General features: G+C 36.3%; 7 protein-coding genes across 9 annotated transcripts; 4 read left to right on the top strand and 3 right to left on the bottom strand.

The window, feature by feature from the left end:
* Positions 1-577: 577 nt before the first annotated feature.
* LOC113796992 (uncharacterized) lies at positions 578-3,455 on the top strand. 2 transcript variants are annotated; one of them, XM_075822893.1, is made up of 5 exons: positions 578-1,208; positions 2,083-2,192; positions 2,251-2,383; positions 2,439-2,750; positions 2,806-3,455. In XM_075822893.1, exons 1-5 carry the CDS (start codon positions 1,120-1,122, stop codon positions 3,305-3,307), a joined length of 1,146 nt encoding a protein of 381 aa, XP_075679008.1. In that variant the 5' UTR covers positions 578-1,119; the 3' UTR covers positions 3,308-3,455. The 2 variants fall into 2 exon arrangements, with proteins under 2 accessions (XP_075679008.1, XP_075679009.1); XM_075822894.1 differs by having other exon boundaries at positions 592-1,418.
* On the bottom strand, positions 3,446-5,113 carry LOC113796982 (uncharacterized). The gene is made up of 2 exons (XM_027347285.2): positions 4,145-5,113; positions 3,446-4,082 (listed from the first exon to the last, which is right to left on the bottom strand). Exons 1-2 carry the CDS (start codon positions 5,111-5,113, stop codon positions 3,504-3,506), a joined length of 1,548 nt encoding a protein of 515 aa, XP_027203086.2. The 3' UTR covers positions 3,446-3,503.
* Positions 5,114-5,180: 67 nt separating this feature from the next.
* LOC113796983 (dnaJ homolog l(2)tid, mitochondrial-like) lies at positions 5,181-6,913 on the bottom strand. Its single transcript, XM_027347286.2, has 3 exons — positions 6,210-6,913; positions 5,653-6,165; positions 5,181-5,585 (listed from the first exon to the last, which is right to left on the bottom strand). The coding sequence occupies exons 1-3, from the start codon at positions 6,911-6,913 to the stop codon at positions 5,375-5,377; spliced, it is 1,428 nt and encodes a 475-aa protein (XP_027203087.1). The 3' UTR covers positions 5,181-5,374.
* A 218-nt stretch (positions 6,914-7,131) lies between these two features.
* Positions 7,132-8,100, top strand: LOC113796988 (proteasome assembly chaperone 2). The gene has a single exon (XM_027347290.2). It carries the CDS (start codon positions 7,132-7,134, stop codon positions 7,966-7,968), a length of 837 nt encoding a protein of 278 aa, XP_027203091.1. The 3' UTR covers positions 7,969-8,100.
* A 146-nt stretch (positions 8,101-8,246) lies between these two features.
* On the top strand, positions 8,247-10,250 carry LOC113796968 (uncharacterized). The gene is made up of 3 exons (XM_027347269.2): positions 8,247-9,055; positions 9,116-9,733; positions 9,814-10,250. The coding sequence occupies exons 1-3, from the start codon at positions 8,557-8,559 to the stop codon at positions 10,098-10,100; spliced, it is 1,404 nt and encodes a 467-aa protein (XP_027203070.2). The 5' UTR covers positions 8,247-8,556; the 3' UTR covers positions 10,101-10,250.
* A 247-nt stretch (positions 10,251-10,497) lies between these two features.
* Positions 10,498-13,826, bottom strand: LOC113796990 (uncharacterized). Of its 2 annotated transcripts, none has more exons than XM_075822896.1 (3): positions 12,691-13,826; positions 11,283-12,616; positions 10,498-11,192 (listed from the first exon to the last, which is right to left on the bottom strand). In XM_075822896.1, the coding sequence occupies exons 2-3, from the start codon at positions 11,297-11,299 to the stop codon at positions 10,538-10,540; spliced, it is 672 nt and encodes a 223-aa protein (XP_075679011.1). In that variant the 5' UTR covers positions 11,300-12,616; positions 12,691-13,826; the 3' UTR covers positions 10,498-10,537. The 2 variants fall into 2 exon arrangements, with proteins under 2 accessions (XP_075679011.1, XP_075679010.1); XM_075822895.1 differs by having other exon boundaries at positions 11,257-12,616; positions 12,691-13,824.
* A 3,346-nt stretch (positions 13,827-17,172) lies between these two features.
* On the top strand, positions 17,173-20,082 carry LOC113796991 (uncharacterized). Its single transcript, XM_027347295.2, has 2 exons — positions 17,173-17,846; positions 17,905-20,082. Exons 1-2 carry the CDS (start codon positions 17,826-17,828, stop codon positions 18,964-18,966), a joined length of 1,083 nt encoding a protein of 360 aa, XP_027203096.2. The 5' UTR covers positions 17,173-17,825; the 3' UTR covers positions 18,967-20,082.
* The last annotated feature ends 1,074 nt before the right edge of the window (positions 20,083-21,156 follow it).

The raw sequence follows: 21,156 nt of genomic DNA, 5'->3' as shown, positions 1-21,156 counted from the left end.
AACAATTCTATTTTTATATTGCCAAATAATCATCTCTGTTGATTTGGTGATGAACACCACTTCCTAGAAATGAAATGAAAGAAAAAACATTTTTTAATGATGTTTCATTGATAATGATGGTGGTTAGTGGTTGATAATGCAACAGAGTTAATCAAATGCTGATCATGATGACTGACAAGAGAGAAAGTTGATATTTATTCAAATCAACAGTACAGTGAACTTGATTTGATTTGAATCATTACATATTTTTCCTAATGCTAATGTCTTTTGTTTTAAGATTCTAAAAGAATATTGCCCCATTGTTCATTTTGACCATTTAGATTCTGACTGAATCATCGCTTTGGCCATGAAAAAAAATTCCCGGAACCAATGTGTCATCGAGTTAGGCATGGCTGGTGTTAATTTGAAGGGTTGATTGTTTGTGACTATGGTTGTTAATTCCTGCTCATCAACTTTTTTTGTTTGATTGACAGAAAACGGTTTTTTGTTTTTGTTTGGCTTTGTTGTTTCAACGAAAGAATTATATAAACAAAATGCCATATTAACACGCACTGCCAAACCGTTTCGGTTTTTGTTTCTGCTTAATGTTCTTCTTAATGTGCGAGGTTAGCCAAACAAACAACAACGAACGAATTGATGAATAGAGGACCGGCGAGAAAACCACCATTTTTAATTTTCCAGAACCTCGATTATCATTGATGTCGACGAATAAATGAATAAAGGCATACGCAAGACACATACAGAGAAAACATCAATCGTCGTCGAACACAACAACGCAACTCGCAACTTGAACTTTTTTTCGACAAAAGGAGGGAAGCATTACTTTTCTTGGTTGGACGACGACCATTTCACTAAGACGAACAAGACAAATGACGGCGAAGACGAACCATTTGGTTTTCATCAACCATCAGCATAACATACTTGAAGAAGCAGATTCCTCATTTATTTATTTTACCATGAATCATATTGATGACTGCAAATGTATTGCTGCTTGATGAAATTTTTTGCCGATTAAATCTTGCTTGTTGATTTGATCTGATTTCTGGTGCTTTGTCGGGGCAGTTTGCATATGTTTTTGGTGTTTAATATCAACAAAAACCTCATTTCAGTGTTGTGTTTATGACTGATCTTTTTGCATATGGCATTTCGGGGGTAACATTATCCGCCGTCGGTCGGTCCGATAATAAATGTCGAATGACAATCTCAATGTAATCATCCAAGTTTTTTCAACCGATAACCCAATACGACAAGTGCTGTGTGTGTGTGCAGTGTTATTACTTGCCACTGTTGTTGATATTCAACAAAACAAACGGTTGTTTTTCTGATTTTGTTTTGTTCAATGTTCGAACATTGACTCTTGATTGGTAGTGATTTGATGATGAAAATAATGTTATTTTGAATCAATATTGTCTCCAAGTGTAAGTTTTTCGAGAATGTATTTTCTTTTCTTATTGTTTGTCCTAAATTTGGCATCCGAGTGGTTGATTGGGTAACGGGGTTTGATGATGTTAAATAATTTGTCTTTACATAATTAATTCATCGGTGAATGATGGGTTTGGCATTATAATTGATATCACCAGTGCATGACATGATGCATTCGATATGATGCTTGTTTAGTTTTTTTCACAGAATTTGTGTAGAAAATTTCACACTTTTCGCATTTAGCAAGAATAAAGTGTGTGTGTGTTTGGTGCCAAATTACTTGCTTGTTAAACATTATCGTTTCTTTGCTATATTGGTTGATTGAATGTGTTTTGCTAATGTGAATGCCAACTTTTTTTCGTCGTTCTCATCAATTATTGAAAAATTGATATATTTTCCTTCTCATGATTGTGGCCACAGTGGATCGAATATTGGTTGCTGATTTCCACAAGCGATAACCAATAACACTTTGACTGAATTTCATTTCCTTTTCTTCATTGCTTTCTCATTAGTGGTAGAGAATGAAGAGAATTGAAGATTGAGAAAAATCAGTTGCAAACTTCCTCTGTTTAGTTTATCTTGGCCAACCAACCAACAATATTCACTGTCAATGTCAGAAAATGTTTATTTGAATCTTTTCGTTTTTTCTTCTTCTCGCAGATCGATGAATATAAACAACTCTCCAAACACAATCCATCGTCGAATAATGAAAGGCTTAATTATCCATAGAACAATGATTTGGGTTCTTCTCGCCATCATCATCGTGTTCGGTATGTTGATTGTTTGAAGAATTTATTGTTTGAATTTCTCCTTTTCTCCAAACCAAAGATGTGGCACAAGCACAATCATCATTGTCGTTGATGTGCAAATCACGATTAGATCAGTGTCAAACCGAATTCTTCAATGAGTTAAAGCAGTATAAATTGGTGGAACATGAATTGAGTTATTATCAATTATGCAGGTTAGTCTCACTGATGAAGTGATTGCAATTGATTCAGTTTGGTTTGTTCGAACAGTTCGGATGGATCGTACATGCGATTTGTTGATTGCGTTCGTGAGATAAGCGAACATGATGTTGAATGCAAACAACAACCATTACATCGTGAATTGTGTAATAAACGTGGTTTGAAATTATCATCATATCGTTATACATGGAAATCCAATCTTGTGCATGATATTTGTTACCGAACATCCGCCTCATCCATAATTGATCAGGATTTTTTCAAACATGAAAAATGTATCAGCGAAGTATTGAACAAACCCAAATGGCATTGTGATCTCGATCATTATGAAATGACCAAACGAACCAATGGATTGGAAGCATGCCAGTAAGTTGTGTTTTGGATATATTTTGCTGATAATTTTGCCTTCATTTCGTTACAGACATTGGAAATCCTTCCGTCAATGCATCTATGATGAAGTTGATAAACATTGCGGCCAACTAGGAGCGAATATATCTGATTATCTATTTCATATTCACACAAGCTATTTCAGTAAATATACCATTTGTAATCTGCCGGGTGAATCACATACTAAATGTTGGTTGGATTTAATCGATTCGATACCATCCATACCCATCACTGCATCATCAACAACAACTACTGCACCACCCATCACAACCGGATCGCCAATCATCACTAGAATCATGGAAACGACCACATTGGAATCGATTGATCGAATCAATTCGCGCACAAATCTAATACGGGAGGCTAAAATGAAAAGTGACCACTCGAATGATGATGACCAGCATTTTGTTTCGAATGAACCAACAACAGCCATTGCTGGTCAACAAACGTTCGATGGAAATAATGGTGGCCAAACTTTGGATGGATCATTATCGCTGCTTTGGATGATGGTGATATTGCTGACAATTCTTTTATTCTGACATGAATTTGTTTTTTCGCTTGTAATATAAATATGTTCATTAATCATCATCATACCCTATGAGTAGTAAATTAGCGCACACGTTCTACTTGGTAGTTCGATTGTGTAATTGATAATAATAATAATAATAATAATATGATTGAAATAGATATTTTATCGATGTTTATTTTGTTAAAAAATGAATCTGACATTATCATTTATCGTTGCCATTGTGGATCGGGTTGATTTCGTTGAAATGTATCAGTAACTTCGGTTCGATCATCATCACCGGTGAAAATATCAACATCATCCTCTTCGGTACGTTCAGTTTCAGGTTCTTCATATTTTTCAAATCCTGGCCCTTGTTTGGTTATCATTGGTGCCATTTTGGGGGCGACGGGGGTGGTCACTGCTTTAACTTTTTCATTCAAATCTTGGAAATTGTCTTTGGTTGGTGATTTAGGAGCGCCACCACGACGACGACCTCTAGCGGTAGGTTCAGGAATCGAATCGAATGTGAATCGACTGAATGCACTACATTCATCATCATAAAAATCGGTAAAAGTTGACATTTCAGTTTCATCCAGTGTTTTCGTTTTGGCTGTTATTATGGTATCGACATCATCACTTTTGAATACGGTGAACCATAGATGTTGGTCCATTTTTTCTAATTTTAAACGTCTATTAATTTTAGTTGTTAACATACTGGCTAGAATTTCATATCCTGGTTTGCTTATTCGATTGGATAGATATTTAAGATTGCCTAGAATATCCTGTTCCATGTTTTTCGGTGGAATCTATGTCAATCAAACGAAATGGATGAATGGAACAAATGCGTTGATTGTCATTACACACATACCTTATAATCATATGGATATTCGCCACTTAGAGCAAAATATATTATGCAACCCAACGACCACATATCAGCCACAAGTGGATCATATTTCACTGTCTGATATTCAGTGCCGAATACTTCGGGTGGTTTGAAATCTGGTCGATTTGTATCACGATTACGCAACGGCAACGGTGGTCTCAGATTATCCCGGTAATTGGCGGAGTATATGAAAGATCGATAGAAGCCGGTCAACTGAATGGATGTTTTATCACGCAAACTAATCAAGACAGTACTTGATGTAAGGTTGTTATGACATACAGCCGAATTGATTAGATATTCGAGCACGCGACAAAGTTGACGTGACCATTGGCATACTACCGATTCGACTTCGCCATCCGGTTGTCTTCCCAGAATATACTGTGTCAGATCGATGATATGTGTATGTTGTTGAAAAACGAAAATCTGATTATTAATATTTTGGAATACATCCCAGGTTTGCAGAATGCTGGGATGTTTTTTGCCCAAATATCTCAATATTCGAAAATATAAAGGATTACGTATTTGATTTGCCTGTTCTTTTTCGTAAACTCGTACCACCATTGGTAATTGGGAAAAGTCACGATGTTTAACACGATAAATTTGCTCACCAAATTCACTGCGAATTTGCACCGCATTGGATTTGCTCTGTTCGAATTGATATAGCTGAAATGTTGGTGAACTTTCTGCCGGCAGTGGACCATGTGTATGTAAAATACTTTTCGATCTTCGTTCTAATAATGTTGTTCGGTATTGATCAGCTTTGTTGGTCTTATTGTTATTATTATTATTATTGGTTTGAGCTGGTGATTTTTTTGCTTTTGCAGATCGATTTGATGGTGAAGATCGTCTGGGTGATGTTGGTGGTTTTGATGTTTTTGGTATTTCATCTCTGTTGTCCTTTTTTCTTTCGGATTTGTCCAAATAATCGAGCATCCTTTTCGTGAAGAATGGCATTTTTGCAACACACAATCAAGTGTCTATATCTCGCAACGAGCCAAACAAGCAAGCAAACTACAAACTCTACCTCCTTCCAACATTGTATTTATATGCAAAACATAATTATCAATTTTATTAATAAAACAAAATTCTAATTGGACAAACTAAACATATTCAACAACAATAATAACGGAAAAGGCTAATTTGTTTGTTGGAGTTGGGGTGTTTGTATAATTGATATTTACAAATCGAACAATCTCATTGCTTTGGCATCATTTTTCATGAATTACGATCAGAATTTTTGTCCTTAGCTTCATCGATTTCTTCTAGCGCTTGTTTGATAATGTTGACGTATTCTTCGAATTCGGCATCACCTTCAACAACACGACCGCTTCGGGTTTGAACGATGCCGTTGATGATTCCACGCAATAATGAATCATCCATTTCGGCCAGCACCAACCATAATGCTTTTTGTTTTTTATTAATGTTTCTGTTGAGTTGGAAAAGTGATTGATTTGAAATAATAATGACTCACAGTGATTCAGTCAAATACTTACGTAGGCAGATTGATTTTGACATGAACATAATGATCACCTTTGCCGTAGCTATTGACACGCGTGATTCCTTTCTCCGGCAGACGAATTCGTGTATGCGATGTTGTACCGGGTGGAATTTTGAGCGTTAAATTTTCATATAACCCTTGAATCGGTATCGAACCGCCAAGAATGGCCTGAAATACATTCACTTCGACATCGGAATGTATGTCGGCGCCATCACGACGAAATTGATTCGAACGTGACACACGAAACGTAATGTACAGTTCTTTGTTGCCCACTTTCATTCGAATGCTTTGGCCATCATCTACGCCTGGCGGGACATTGATCTGAATTTTTTTCCGTTGTTTGGTGATGCCTTCACCATGACATTCTCGACAAGGATTTTTGATCAGAACACGTGTGCCATGACATTTGCGACATGTCGTGCGCATTATAAACGGACCATTCGATACAGTTTCCATGCCGGTACCTTGACAGTATGGACATTTTACTGGTTTCTCATCACCTTGGGATCTGAATAAACAATTAGATTAGATCAAATCGATTGATTGACTTACTTGGATCCATGACATTTAGGACAGGTATCCATAACATCGATATGAACTTCTTTTTGGGCACCTTTGGCAGCTTCGGTGAAACCCAGGCTCATGTCCATTTGTAAGGGCGTACTGAATCCATATTCATCGGCAAATCCACCACCAGCACCACTAGCACCGCCTCCAGCGAAATTTCTCATTTCTTCGAAAACCTGTCGGAAAATGTCTTCACTGCTGAAACCTGATGAGAAGCCTTGCCAACCGGAGAATCCACTGCCAGGGCCACCGCTGCCAGCCGTCGAATTGAAATCTCCAGCACCACCGTATTTCTGGAAGTCATCATACTGTTTACGTTTTCCATCGTCGGATAGTACTTGGTAGGCTTCGGAAACTTCTTGGAATTTCTTACTGGAATTGGGATCATTTTTATTCGTATCTGGGTGATATTTCTTGGCCAACTCGTAATAAGCTTTTTTAATCTCTTTAGCCGATGCACTTTTATCGACCCCCAGTATTTTGTAATAGTCTTTTGCGGATAGTGTTGATGATGTTTGTATGGTTCGTTTGGATGATGTTGTTAATTCAAGATTTTTCCAATTGCTACATTTCCACTGTAATGTGAGTGATGATTGATTGGTCCTAGATAATGAAGCTGTTGATCTTGTCAATAATTGCTGTCGTTGTTGAGATATTATCAACAGAATATTTAATCTTCGGGCAAACATGTTCGAGACAAGGTCAAATTGAAGAATTTCGATCTGTTTGTGGACCAAGAATTGATGAAAACATTGAAAACATGACCATCGCCACACACATGTGATATTGAATCGGCCATCAATAAAGTATGTTACCAATTACAGTGCACAATTCTGTTTTGAATCGAGTTTTTTTCTAACTTTTGTTTCTAACTTATGATTACTGATTTGGACCAGAATTTGCAAAAATGTCATCATTTTTCGTGCCCTATGACGGTTATCAACCGAAAAACAACGAATGGAATGGATATAGCGTGATATTACCATGTATTTCAGTGGGTAACGTTCCGCAATTATCAATCGATCTGCTGATCAATCGATTTCTTACAAATTGCAATCGTTCAACCGATTCCTCGGATTTGGAATTGATTGGTTACCTCGATTCGCCGTATGTACGACCGTTTGCTGGTCCTGATCCGTTCCGATTGGATGGTAGTTTATTATCAACTTCGTTGCAGGTTTTTGTTTCGAAAAGTAAAAAATTGATTCTGATACAACAACGGTCGCCAATATACAAAGAATATCGTGACCAATTTTATCAACAAATACTGCAATGGTTATCGTGTCATCGATTCGAATTGATAATTGTATTATCATCAACATTCGATCAATTTTTGGCTCCCGAATTTGTCAATGACGATCAAGAGGGTATCCCGATTCGTTATCTATCGAACAATCTGAAGAAAGAAACCGAATCCTTTTTGAATGAAAAATTGGCCATCAAACCGGTGATGAAAGTAGACCCCGAATCGATGCGACCATCCGACAATGGGAAAATTCATCTACCTGGATCAGGTTCTGCTCGATCGTTTCTACGATTTGGTGGACGCTTGTTGGTGGAACAACCTATACTATGTTTGGTGATGTACTGTTCGGAAGGCGATAATCGTTATCATTCTGTTTATTTGGCCAATAAAATTGCCAAAATTATCAATGATGATGATGCAAATAAAAATCATCGATGGCAAGAACCATTCTCTTGGCGTATGATGTTTGGCGAAGAACCGCCCCCAGAAATATATTGAATATTGCATCAACAGAGTTTCACCTTGGTACATTGATTGATTGATTGCAATGTACGAAACAAATATCAACTTATAAAAAATTTATTATTATTTCAATGAAGACTTGGAGTGAATAACAAACTTTTGTTTTCATTCTTTTGTCTGGCTGCTTTTATTCAATTCTTTTTTAATCAATGAAGTGATGTGAAAATGGCAAAAACATGCAAACAAAGCAGAAAGAACTGTAGACACATTCACTCAGTTGTTAACATTGTTAATTGTCTTGTTCGATTCAATGATCATTATGGATGATGATGATGATGATGATGATGAACTTGTGTGTCTGTTAATTTTGCAAAATGATCAAACAACAATGTAATTGCATCTGGCAATTTCAATTTTTCTAAATGCGCTCACTCTCTCTCCTTTGAACAACAATATTGGCCAGCACTAAGGACGGGCGCGCATGCATTTGATTGCCGGGAAAAGGAATCGGGCTTCTGGTGTTGGAACTGTGGTTCCAGAATGTGATATTATGTTTGATTACCTCCTCTGATTAGTTGAATAGTTGTTGTGCATCATTTGCTATGTGTTTGCTTGCGGACACAAATGTACCTCGATCGATCGACAATCACTATTAGCATTACTTCTAAAATGAATCATACATTCGACAATATGACTGATGATTCGTCCATCAATGATACAGTAGATCGGATATGCTCGTATTTGGACCGTCTACTCAACAGTGATGATAACATTGACCTGAATGATTTGACCAAATCAACCACAACCAGAACCCGGTCAATGAAATCGATAACAACGACAGTATTCAATTTGAATGGCGATCGGAAAATGATATTGGAAATTTGTTTGATTCTCTCATTACTAACTCTCATGATTAGTTTTTCGGTATATTGCATATTGCCAAATCTACGAACTGTTCCGGGTAAATGTTTGATGGGGTTGATTTGCAATGAATTTCTAACAAATCTGTTGATATTCATTGCAATCGAATTGCCAAGAAATCAATTGAAAACGGTTTGCATGACCGTGGCCATATGTTTACATTATTTATTGCTTAGCATGCTAAGTTGGACCAATTTGATCGGTAAGCATTAATAATGATCATTATTTCTCTATCATCATGTTGTCGTTTATGACTGACCAGCATTCGACATAATGCGAAAAGTACGGTCTCCAACACTGGTATTGCGTGGTATACTTCGCTATTTTATTCTGGCCCATCTCTTTCCAGCATTCATCATAGTGATTGCATTGGCAATGGATTTTTTCAATCGTCATTACTGGTCCACCAGAAACAACAACAGTGATGGAACTCGGTCCAGAATTGTCAATAAAATTTTATCATTTCGACCGAATTATGGTGACCATAATCATTGTGGTATCAGTAATGTTCGTGCACATTTTTTATTTGTTGTTTTGCCAATATCGTTGTCGTTTTGTTTTATTGTTCTGACATTGATTGCCGCCATCGTTCGGATCAAATCCTCTGCACAAGGCTTGAGTCGTGCATTCAAATCGTCAACAAACCAGGATAATAATAGTGAGAGGAGAACGACCACAACACACAATGATTCGAATAACAGCAGTCAACATCGTAGTGGTCGACTAATGGCCAGCAATTCATTACAACAACGTCTGGTTTGGTATATGAAAATCTTTATCCTGTTGGGCGTATTGAATCTGCTAACATTGATCGGGAATGCCTTTCTGAATAATTGTCAGGTGGCCAATTTCTGGTCATTAATGTTATTATCATCACATGGTTAGTGTGCGCACCTGTTTAGCATTTGCTATTGTTTCTCTAATCCTCTTTCTTTCTTTTTGTTTTGTTTTGTGCTATAGGTACCTGTATATTTATTGCATTTGTGTGCAAAAAATCCATTTTCCGTCAACTATATCGACACCTTAAATCGGATTATTCGCGAACAAGTTGCGTGCTTGGTGCTGCTGGTGCCAATCATAACAATAGCAACAAATTTGATAATAGCCAACGACAGTCGACTATACGAAATAATGATGATGATCACCGTAATCATCATCATCATCGCGGATCACGGCAGCCCAAACATGACAATGATAAGGATGGTGATGTAAGGAATGGATGGAAAGAATCGGCAATGTATCTGTAATGATTAATAGTTTGTTTGCTTGCATGATCCATGATGATGATTGTAATTAATTGTTATTTGCTAAATCCCATTGTAAATATTCTACTTTGTTGGCAGCATCGCACACATTCCCAATCATTCATTATTGTCATAAAAAGTGTATTTTTTCAATATTGTTGTTGTTGTGAAAAAGTGCTTTTCTCTTTTCTCTTTCATTATTTATTGAAAAATATTCACCAAATTTCAATTCGATTTTTGCTATGTTTGGGTTTTACGATCACATCACGCGGTGAATGATAGTTTAGTTTTTCTGGCTGTCAAAACATTCATCAATGATCATTGCATGGGATATTGCTCTATTTTTCGTTAAAAATCATGGCAAATTCTTCAATTTTCAACTAAAAGAATCGAGCAGAGAAAATGAGGCAAATAATATTAATGATTTGAATTGAAGGGATTCAGATTCGAAACAACTTGATTAATGTGGAAAACATTTCGGTTATGATACCGGTTTGTTGGTGGATACATTTGGTAACCATAGTCAACTGTTTGACTAGATCGAGCGAATCAGTTGTTTTAGTGACTAGTGTGGAGCATAATGTTGGCCAAAATAATTGACTTTTACCACGATAGGTATAGATCAACATATCGGCATGGCTGGGAATCATATATTGATGATGTTGATCAATTGTGGGACCATCACTGGCCAATTTGTTACAATATTCTTGAATCATGATGACTTTCGGTTTGCCAGCAAACGGCTTGCAAAATTTGCCATTCAATTTATTGACAATAATATGCGAATTGATTCGAGTCCGATTTGCGCATTCAATCACTTGCCTGCATGATGTGGTCAAAATCAATACAATCAATGAATCGAATGATTCATCTTTAAGGCCTTGATTCAATAACTGTAATGTCTGTCGATCATTCCAGCCCCGATAACATTCGAATTGATAATTCAATTTGCCAAATGTTGATTGCAAAAGCCTGACGGTAGATTCGGATCGAACATCGGCCAAGTAATCCAACAGAATACATCGGCCGCGATTCCGGTTTGAATAATAAAGATTATTGTTGTCCATGCAATGTTGATCCGGCACTAAATTGTCACTAGAACAGAACGAGAGAAAACCAATGAAAAAGTTGTGAATGTCAGTGGAGAAGATCACATTACAAATTCAAATTGATTGCAGAATCTACTTGAATGTTTTTTCCATCCATCGTATATGATGCGTCTCAAATGACTACAAATCACTATTGACTGCTGAGTTAATAAATTATTATTGCCAACAACACTGGGGATCATTATCGGGTTACTATGGCGATTAATCTTGTTATCTGATTCAATTTCCGATAGATAAAATCATTCTCCCTGTGTTAATTGCAAGTCATAAATAAAGTTGAGGATGGCAAATGTGGAGCAGCAAATACAATTACCGATCGACCACTGACGCCCACACTCGACCATGATCATCATGATCAGGATGATGACAGCATGGACAAATATGGCCAGCATTGTTTCCTAAAACAATGTGTGTGTGTTTGACATGTTAGCATAGCATGAAGAACCTGTTGAATTGGTTGTGGTGATGGTCAAAGTCAAAGTGGGTCATAAGGGTTCGCTTTTGATTATATCGAATTGATGTTGAAAAGTGGATTCGATCAACTGGAGCAACTTTTCTGGTAATTAATTGGGAAATGACACTTAATCAGCATTGATGTTTATGAAGACCACCATCCGATTTGATGTTGATTGAAATAATGTATCATAGATTCCGTATCGAATGGCAAATTGAAAGCCTGGTGATCTAATTCAATTTGTTTTTGAATAACCATCATAGTTGGTTTTATCGACGTTGTTAATCAGACATTTATATCACTATAGCAGACAAAAATGCATGTTTCTTTCGATGGTAAGCAGCCCAAGACGATATGACGATGCGGGATCATTGCATGCAGCAAACAAAAAAATAAAGAAGCAAGCGAGTCAGGAGTCTATCCAGGTTATTTGCTTTGCTTTGATATTTATAAGTCTGACACACGACCATCCTCACCATTCGATGATAATGGAAAATTTGCATGACTAAACATCGTTTCGTTTTGATTCGACCATTAATTGAACCGAAAATTATCATTGCTTTGCTCTAGTCGGATCGGTTTTTTTAATTATCCACATAATTTTTGATTCAATAAAATCAACGAGAATGGCTATCAAGCACGTGAAACGATTAAATTTTTTGATTGAATTTGTTGTCTGGCTATTTTTAGTCGGTTAATGTTGAGTGGAACAAACAAAGCAAATAGAATTGTATTATCGGAGTGAAAGTGTAATTTGATAGGACTTTGGATTGGATCCGATTGTGATTGATGATGGACCAATAATCAATCAATTGTTGATGTGCCCCAAACACTCAGCTCTCAATTTGATTATCGTGTTGAAATGATTTTATTATTAGAAACATGTCTATTATCATCATGATGCTGCCAATATCCGGTTGTGAGAGACAGAGGAATTGACTTTTCAATGGAGTAGGCTTGAAGCAATGAGCAATAGAATTGCAATTACTTTTGACATTTTTTCAAGAAAAATTAAAAAGAAACATTTTACCTATTTATAGTTGATTAGTGTGTGTGTTTTTCTGTTGAAATTTTCCGGTTCTATTCATGATAGCGATAATGATGATGAAAAAACAAACCGAATGAGCTGGCATTTGTAATGATCTTATTTTCTCTGTCTCTGCTGTGTTCTATAAATGGCACCGAAATCTTGCATGATGAGGAATGTCTTCTTTTCAGGCAAATCATTAGCGTGAAATGAGAAGCTGAAAACAGCTGTCGACGTTTGTTTGTTTGCTTGTTTGCTCGTTATGTTTGTTTGACGATGAGTTTGATTGATTGTAAATGGGAAAAAAGTTGTTGTTGACACATTCACTCCTTTCTTTCAACTATTGGTTGCATTATTTCTTACGGCCAAATTGTGTCCAGTGAAAGCAATTATTAATCAATTTAATTGTCAAGTTTTTCCATTTCACTGGTTGGACTGAGCAGAATCGAAATTGTTTCCGTTTTTCTTTTTTGAATTGGTTAGATGGGAATGGATTATCAAATTTTTCTGAACAATTGTTGTGGAGCAATCAAGCACCATTGAATAATGATTTTCGATAGAAGCATATTTTTGGTGAAATGCAATGATGGAATGAAATGGATTGTGATTGAATAATCAACATTGATCACTGTGACAAACCACTAATCACGATGATGATTTGTGAATGTCACTATTTAGTGAGAGGGCTACGGTAAATGGATTAGTGGAATGCGAAATTAATGACGTTGATGTTAATGATGATCAAGTAGGATATTTTCACCTGATTTTTCAGTTTTTTCGAAACTTGAACTTGTCACTTTGATGGCATCATTTGAGTGTTTGTCGCTACTGCCTCTTGCCAGAAGAAATGCTTTTGAGGAAAACCACTTGATAAACATCAATAATGGATTCGATGAATACATTATGTGTGCCAGTAGCAGTTGTTTAATAACGGTCATTAAAGAGTTAGTTCAGTATGATGTCAATATTTCATGGCTTTTCCACTCTATCAGTATTGTCATCACCAAATCAAAATTATCAAGTACACTACATCTGCTAACCAATAATTATGCTTTTTCATGATAATTATCATGTTGCAGTGATGACCACCACCACCACCACCATCATCATTATTATTATGATTTACATTTCAATAAAGCCAAAGCAACACTAACAAAACATCCATGCTAACATCATTTTTGGCAAAGCGAAAATTGGTTATTTCAGTATGTGTGGTGTGTTCGGTGGAAGTGAGTAAGTTGATTGATCATCATCCAGTCGAGTGGAAAGTAGAAAGACGAGATTACAATCTTGGTCGACTGCAACCGAAAACAGTGTCTATTTTACTTGACCTGATTCAAATGTATCGGCAGTGAGGACCGTAATCCAAGTCTGGAACCTGATTAGATATGACATTTGATCTATTCTGTGTGACAATCATTTGTTTGTATTTGCAGGCAAAGTATCATCCCTCTGATCTGATGATGATGATTGAATCAATCAAGTTGATCGATCTGCGAAAAATATTGAATTTTTGCAGAAAAAGAATCGGATTTTCGCGTGTTCGAAAATATGACCTGATTCGATTCAATTCAACAAGACTTTCGATTATGATTTTTCACTTTTTGCCAGGTTATTGTTGCTTTCGGATTTGCATCGATCAGGTGTGGTGGTCGTTATCATGATCCACCAGCAAACCAGGATGATTTTTTATGATGATGATTGAGGAGGAAAATCGATTGTCGATCGAAAAGAGATGATTATTCTTTGGTTGCATTTGGTCAATTGGTCATTCACCCAGCAAAAAATGGGCAAAACTGAATTGAAAAAAACAGGTTGAGTTTTCCAAGTGAATAGAAGTTGTCTTATTATATAAATCATTTTCACGATGTTTACATTTCCAATTGATTGGTTGGTTTTGTTTTGCTCAAATGAAATCAATTTTGGATTTGCTTGGCTGACAATCGATTCGACCACAACAATGATGATGTGAAATACTTGGTGGATTGGAGCAATAAAAAACTTTCACCGATTTATTCTGTTCAAAGTAGTTATAGCACACTCAATTCAAATATTTGTCTATTTTTGGCCATCAATCGATCGGATGAGAGAAGGAGAGCAATCGATTGTAAAAAGAATGATAATTGCATTGATGATCACCATGGCCTATATGGTTTGTCGGTGGTAGACAAGTGAATCAATAGTTAGCAAAGTTAGCAAAGACAAAGGATATGTGATTGTAATCAATCCAATTGACCACCGTGGTGGTTATGTGTTATGTAAAACACTTTCACCGTTGATGGTGGCATCACTTCACAGTGATAATAAATAAGATTGGATTGTTTTGTCGGCTAAATATATAACGTTTGTTTGTTACCGAATTTAGAAATGCTCCAGTTGTGTGCGCAATTAAACCATTAGTGTGATGCGAAACAAGTGAGAGTGAAGTGAGCAACAATCAATTACTGATGACTTGTTGTTGTTGATGATGATGATCAATTGATAATTACAACAATTGCCATTTTGAACCGAAAATACTTTTTCCTTACAAACCAAAAAAGAAAAGAAAAGAAAGTTGGTTGAAAACACTATTTTTGTCTTGTGATGTGAATGGAAAATGCCGAGTGATGCCGATTTGAACAACAAGGAAAGACTTGTTCACTAATACAGCGCAAGAAATTGATTCATTCATCCTTTGATTACAACAACAACAGCAATAATAATAGTAATAATAATAATCACTATCGATTCACCATTTAATCCGACTTGAGCATGATGATCATTATCCAAAGTGAATTTTTATATTTATGACGCCTCATGATTTTTAAATAGCCCAAAAATTTTTTCCCGAAAAAAACTGACTGAACAATGGTGTCCGAACAAGTTTTGAATGTTATTAAATTTTTATGTTTTTCTTTTAAAATTGCTCATTAATCATACGAATATAATGTTGTGGAATTGAAAAAATTCAAAAAATTCATCTCATTCATAATTGATTATCAATATCAATTGGTTGGTTGGTTGATGATGAATGTCGACTACTTGAGAAAAACGGTTGATATGGCTATGGTGATTTGGTTTGAATATTTTGGCGAATGGATGCTAACAACATAGAAATAGGACAACTCAATGGGTTGTCCATACTAAACTGCTGCAAGGCTTGTTGTTGTTGTTGTGAAGAGTTATTGGCAACTTGTTGCACGGATTTAATTGATCTGATTTTGATGTCAATTAGCGGAGTTGATCATGATCATGTCTCCTCATCCTCATCATCATTTAGTTATGTGGAATAAAGGCAATAATTTGTTGAAAGCTTGATTCGCGCGACACATGAGCCTGATCAATATTGACTGGCCCTAATGTAACTGAGATATCTGACAATGCTGTGTGTGTGAGCAAAATTTGGCCAACCTCGCCTATTTTTAGTTGATTAAATCTGCACACATTTTTAATATGGAATGAATTTTTCATTATTTGAAAGAAAACATTTTTCAGTTTAGTGAATTATCGCGGCTATTAGCCGATGGAGGAAGAAAATTTATTCCTCAAATCACATTAGACAATGGGGCATCATGGTCATCCATAATGCTTATCAAGAGTGTTGTGTGTTGGTTGTCATCCAGATTAATGTTGTTTCTTCTTTCCTATCAAAATGATTGCCAGCCTCGTTAATGACCTGGAGGTTGGTCGAATTCTTTTGGTTGTGATTTAGGTTATCATTATTATTCGCTAGCAAGAATTCCAATCTCCAATTGCTGGACAGGTTTTTTCTGTTTGGCTAAAAACAAAAAGGTGAAAGTTCATCGCCAAAAACAACCGTTTGAAGAGCAACGGTCATGACCTAGCTGTTGAACGGTTGTTTATAATTAGATTAGTTTTGATCATGATGAGGATGACATGCAATATGCATTGTCCATACGGATGTATGTTTTTCGCTTGATATTTGTCGGTCAGTCGGCCGGCCAGTTGTGTGTGGAAAATTAATATTTTCCCATAAAATGTTCTCATCCAAATCCAATCACATCACATGCAATGATGAAGAAGAAATTAATTTTTAATTTCATTTTTGCCAGCCTCGGGCTCTTTCAACACAGCCATTCGTTTGATTGAAATAGAAAATATATTTATTTTATGAGGTCGTTTCGGATTCGTTCAATTCCGTAGACGATTCAATGTGAGTGTTGCTGTGAGCAAATCAAAATGAAAATTTAATTATCAAATGCCGAGCAGAGATTATTTGGTTTTATTTTTAGAGTGATGATCCGTGATGATTTTCTCATGTTGCAAATATTTCATAACATTCAATTATTGATCGTTAAGATTGTTTCGGCTGCTTGTTTCTCCACATTGATTTCAATGTAAAGGTTTTTTCACTTTCTTTCGATAATGATCCTGATTGACAAATGTGAATGGAATCTGGCACACACACATTCATCTTTAAAATGAATTGGTTATGACCATAATGATGACATGATCATTTTGATTGGCCCCAAAAATGCTCTTCTCTGCCAGTATTGTCTCAACGAAATGGGAACGCCAATATGACAATAGAATCGAATCAATTTGTAATCGATAATGATGTTAACCAGCAAAGCAATATCGAAATTGACAATCAAAAACAATGATATAGCTGTGAAAATGGCCAATGAGTAACGATGATGATGAGTGGATATTGTAATGAAATGATCATCATGATTGGCTAAATATGGCGGGCCATTCAACCGGATTGTTTTGTTGTTTCTTAACTCACTTTACCGCTTTGGACGGTGACGATGAAAAGGAAAAATTATTTATCGATCGAGATCAAGTGTGTGTGTGGAAAGAAACAAACCGTAGACATTGTTCACATCAGTTTTATGATTTGGCTCTTTGCTTGCCATCAAATATACCAGGTTCTTCTGCTTGATGCTCTCTTTTGGTCGAAGTTTTCTCTCTATTTGGTTGTCGAAAAAAACTAACGGACCTCCCGTTCACTTTGGTTCAGTTTGTGAGCTCACCATTGATGGCTATTGGGTTGGTTGGGAGAAAATATTCAGCATAACATGTAATGCCAGTATGATGTTTCGGTTAGTCTTGATCCATCATTCGACTTGTGAATACTTGCCATTCCCTTACTTATCATTGCAATATTTTCGTGTGCATTTGGCAAAGCGGTCATCATGAATTGTTTGATAATATGGGTAAGCCAATTGTGATGAATAGTGATGATTTGAAATGGAATAATAACGTTGTTTTCAGTTTGTCATGCTTGGAATCTGTATGGTAGAAGGACATGTTTTACCGTATGCGAATTCCATTCCAAAACACTTACAGGATCTGTACGAACAAGTGTCCAACAAAGCCAATCAGCCACCCATGGTTGGTGCTGGCGTAGAATCTCGTCGTAATGGCCGAGGATTATTTTCCACCTTGTCGGGATTGGGAAATGTGGCCGCTGCAGCTGCGGCTGGTTCCAGTCTATTGGCCGGCAAAGATCCTGATGATGATGACAACATTGTCAATCATCTTTCCTCCTCTTCCTCATCATCATCGAATGGCAAAGGCAAGCCGTACGCATTCAATGATGTTGAAATGTCAGCTTTGCAAACAATGATTTCCATTCGCAACATAATTGGTGATCTTTTCCATAAGGTGGGTTTCAATCTGCCATCGTCGTTGGCATCGTTGATCACTCGCTCTTCCGATCCGAATGGTCTTGATGACGACAAGCATTCACTCTTGTCCAGCGATTCCAGTGCGGCAAACATTTTATCGACCGCAGCATCCAAAGTGAATGCCGGTCTTTTGATTCGTGGCCTGGCACTGTCATTACCGTTATTGATACCGATGGCCAATCAAATTCGCCGTATGTCTAGTGATGGCGCTCCACTACCCCTACAGCCATTCGCATCATCATCGTCATCGTCATCAGTGCCGACATCATCACTGATGGCTGCACCAATCACGTTTCAATTGCCACAATTCGATCCATATGGCTATGATCGTGCCCTACATCGACGACGTGGTAAGCGTTCTGCAACTGCACTGTCCGAATCCACGCAACGAATGCTACGTCGCCAAGAACAACAACGAATATTACGTTATCTGAAACAAATGGAAGAGATGTATGGCATACAACAATATGGCCCACAGCAACAACAACAACAAACCAACGAACCTTATTATCTGCGAAATGTATTCATATCACAACCACAATCACAGCCACAGCAGCCACAACAGCCCCATTCACATGATCAACATAATCATCATTACCAACAGAATTTATTCGGTCGAACAAGAACAACTTTATTCGAAACATAGATCATCTCGATCAACGTGACCGGAACCTAGTTGTTGGATTTATCAATTTTTTCGCATTCATCTCATCTCATCTTCTCATCAGATCATCATAATCATCATCATCATTGTCATACCTCTCGTATATCTCAATTTTCCCAGTTAAATCAATAATATCTTGATGCACATAATTCCTTCGAGTAACATTGCCATTGTTCATCATGCATTTTACCTAGTTAACATTTTTTCTTTTACGATTTGCGGAATCTTTTGTGTCTTTTGACCATCAAAATACAGCAGCGCATTGATCAATGTGGAATGTGCAAACAATAATTAATTGAGCCAACATTGAGCTGTCAGTATTGTTGTTGATATGATGGCAAGATTTCCATGAGATTTGCTTTTTGTTTCTGCTGCCAATCATTCACTGATCACAATCATGATTAGAGATTTTATCATTATCCATAGTTTAAGTGATGTGTTTATGTGTGTGTGTCAGTGTCTGAGTGTATGCATTAATCCACTCAATCCGATCTTTATCAACCACATCAGCAAGCTAATTCAATGATTGGGCTCAACCTTCTAAATGCCAAACGAATGGATGAATATTGAATCTGGTGGAAAGTAACACAGCCCCAACAAAGCTGAACAACAAAGCCATAAGCATAATTTATCTGTTTGCATTGGCCAAATTCTTTTCTCTACTCTTGCCTGCATATTGATTTCAAGCAAAAATACAATTCGACAACAATACTGAAAATTGAATGTTTGGCCTTTGATTGGATGATGAGCATGAAAGGATTGTGATGCTAACATGATCATGCAGCTGGTTTGATAAGAAAATGTATTATTCTAATGGACAATATTACAATGTCAAATAATTTATTTATATCACTGCCATTTCCCAATATCTATTATCAATGATTGAGTGATCATTATCATTATCATTATGATTATTGTTCTCTAATAATGATCATCATCATAATGTACCATAATCAATCATACAACAATATCCAACATATCAATCGATTCCGTTCTTCGTTGCTACACACACACACACACAATACACAATATATTGTTACTTTATTTTGAATTTGGTTGAAGAAATAAAATGATTCGATTCGATCAATGATTGCTTCATCATTTGTTTGACAATAATTGAATGATGATGATGTATGGTACAAGTCTTGTTTTTGATCATTTTGATCAGTTTGATCATTATCATTATGGTTGTTGCAATTGAATGAGCACTGATAATGGATTAGTCGACATTGTTGTTATTGTTATCAATATGAAAACAGATAAACGGATAACAAGCAAAGATTGATCGACATGACCGTCTTATTCGCTTTTTTCCTATCCAATTTGCTATTTTCACGGTTTTTGTTTTTCGGTCACCAGGTCAGGCCGGTTGGCAAATGTGTTTGATTGTTGCTGAGTCTTGTATCGCCATCTATGATTGCAAATGGCATTCAATTCATTGATTGGCAAAAAAACGGTCTTGTCAAGTGAGAGGGGTGAAACGGTCTTTGATAGCAAATGCATATGTCTGTGTGGGATGTTGGTATTGTGTGTAAATAAGTTAGTTGGCAGAATTAAGCCCGCCGAATTAAGAATTAATTGTTTCTGGAATTTTGAACGCCGTTTATGAGCAGCGTCAAAAGCTCAAACAACTTGCTTGCTTCTCAACTGAAAAGCGCATGTTGAAAAGGAAAGTTGTCAATTGTGAACTTGACTTTGTGATGTGAGCACGTTGTCAGAGTGATGATGAAATGAAACTTGTTGTTTTTGTTGAATATAGAATTCTTTTGCGTAATTATTCTGTTGCAAATTAGACTGATTAATTGTGTTACGAATATTTAAATGCTTATTAATTAGAAGTTTTTTGATAAGTTTTCCAATGAAAGTTTTCTTGTGAATTTTCCTTTGATGTTTATCATTTCATCATCGACTCAGTTTCAATTTGTTTTGAGTAAAATTTTCTAAAAAATGAAAAGCATTCCCCGAAAAATAAAGACGATGAAATTATCTTGCTACAAATTCCTGGTTAATTGTTATTAGAATAATTGTTTGTTGATGATTGGAATTTCGAAATGAGTTTTCTAAAAAGTTTTTTCTAAATTTTCCTTTTGTGTTCAGCACGCGCATTTCATCATCGACTCATTTTTTCGAACATAATTTTGAAAAGTGCTTAATCATTCCCAAAAAATGAAC

This window comes from Dermatophagoides pteronyssinus, unplaced genomic scaffold (assembly GCF_027571235.1).
Source record: "Dermatophagoides pteronyssinus isolate colony J.1.1.1.1 unplaced genomic scaffold, Derpt_VIB-CSIC_2022.12 sq0021, whole genome shotgun sequence".
NCBI lineage: Eukaryota > Metazoa > Arthropoda > Arachnida > Sarcoptiformes > Pyroglyphidae > Dermatophagoides > Dermatophagoides pteronyssinus.
This window is presented reverse-complemented; position numbering and strand designations above follow the sequence as displayed.

Excerpts from the sequence above, each read along its gene's own strand:
- LOC113796982 (XM_027347285.2), bottom strand. The coding sequence starts at position 5,113 with ATGCCATTCTTCACGAAAAGGATGCTCGATTATTTGGACAAATCCGAA. Across the intron at positions 4,083-4,144 it reads AATATCCATATGATTATAAG|ATTCCACCGAAAAACATGGA; the intron begins GTATGTGTGTAA and ends TGATTGACATAG.
- LOC113796991 (XM_027347295.2), top strand. The coding sequence starts at position 17,826 with ATGAATTGTTTGATAATATGG. Across the intron at positions 17,847-17,904 it reads TGAATTGTTTGATAATATGG|TTTGTCATGCTTGGAATCTG; the intron begins GTAAGCCAATTG and ends CGTTGTTTTCAG.
- LOC113796992 (XM_075822893.1), top strand. The coding sequence starts at position 1,120 with ATGACTGATCTTTTTGCATATGGCATTTCGGGGGTAACATTATCCGCC. Across the intron at positions 2,193-2,250 it reads CGCCATCATCATCGTGTTCG|ATGTGGCACAAGCACAATCA; the intron begins GTATGTTGATTG and ends TCCAAACCAAAG. Across the intron at positions 2,384-2,438 it reads AGTTATTATCAATTATGCAG|TTCGGATGGATCGTACATGC; the intron begins GTTAGTCTCACT and ends TTGTTCGAACAG.
- LOC113796983 (XM_027347286.2), bottom strand. The coding sequence starts at position 6,913 with ATGTTTGCCCGAAGATTAAATATTCTGTTGATAATATCTCAACAACGA. Across the intron at positions 6,166-6,209 it reads CCTAAATGTCATGGATCCAA|ATCCCAAGGTGATGAGAAAC; the intron begins GTAAGTCAATCA and ends TTGTTTATTCAG. Across the intron at positions 5,586-5,652 it reads GTCAAAATCAATCTGCCTAC|AAACATTAATAAAAAACAAA; the intron begins GTAAGTATTTGA and ends CCAACTCAACAG.
- LOC113796968 (XM_027347269.2), top strand. The coding sequence starts at position 8,557 with ATGTACCTCGATCGATCGACAATCACTATTAGCATTACTTCTAAAATG. Across the intron at positions 9,056-9,115 it reads AAGTTGGACCAATTTGATCG|CATTCGACATAATGCGAAAA; the intron begins GTAAGCATTAAT and ends ATGACTGACCAG. Across the intron at positions 9,734-9,813 it reads AATGTTATTATCATCACATG|GTACCTGTATATTTATTGCA; the intron begins GTTAGTGTGCGC and ends TTTGTGCTATAG.
- LOC113796990 (XM_075822895.1), bottom strand. The coding sequence starts at position 11,303 with ATGGATGGAAAAAACATTCAAGTAGATTCTGCAATCAATTTGAATTT. Across the intron at positions 11,193-11,256 it reads TCTGCAATCAATTTGAATTT|TGACAATTTAGTGCCGGATC; the intron begins GTAATGTGATCT and ends GTTCTGTTCTAG.
- LOC113796988 (XM_027347290.2), top strand. The coding sequence starts at position 7,132 with ATGTCATCATTTTTCGTGCCCTATGACGGTTATCAACCGAAAAACAAC.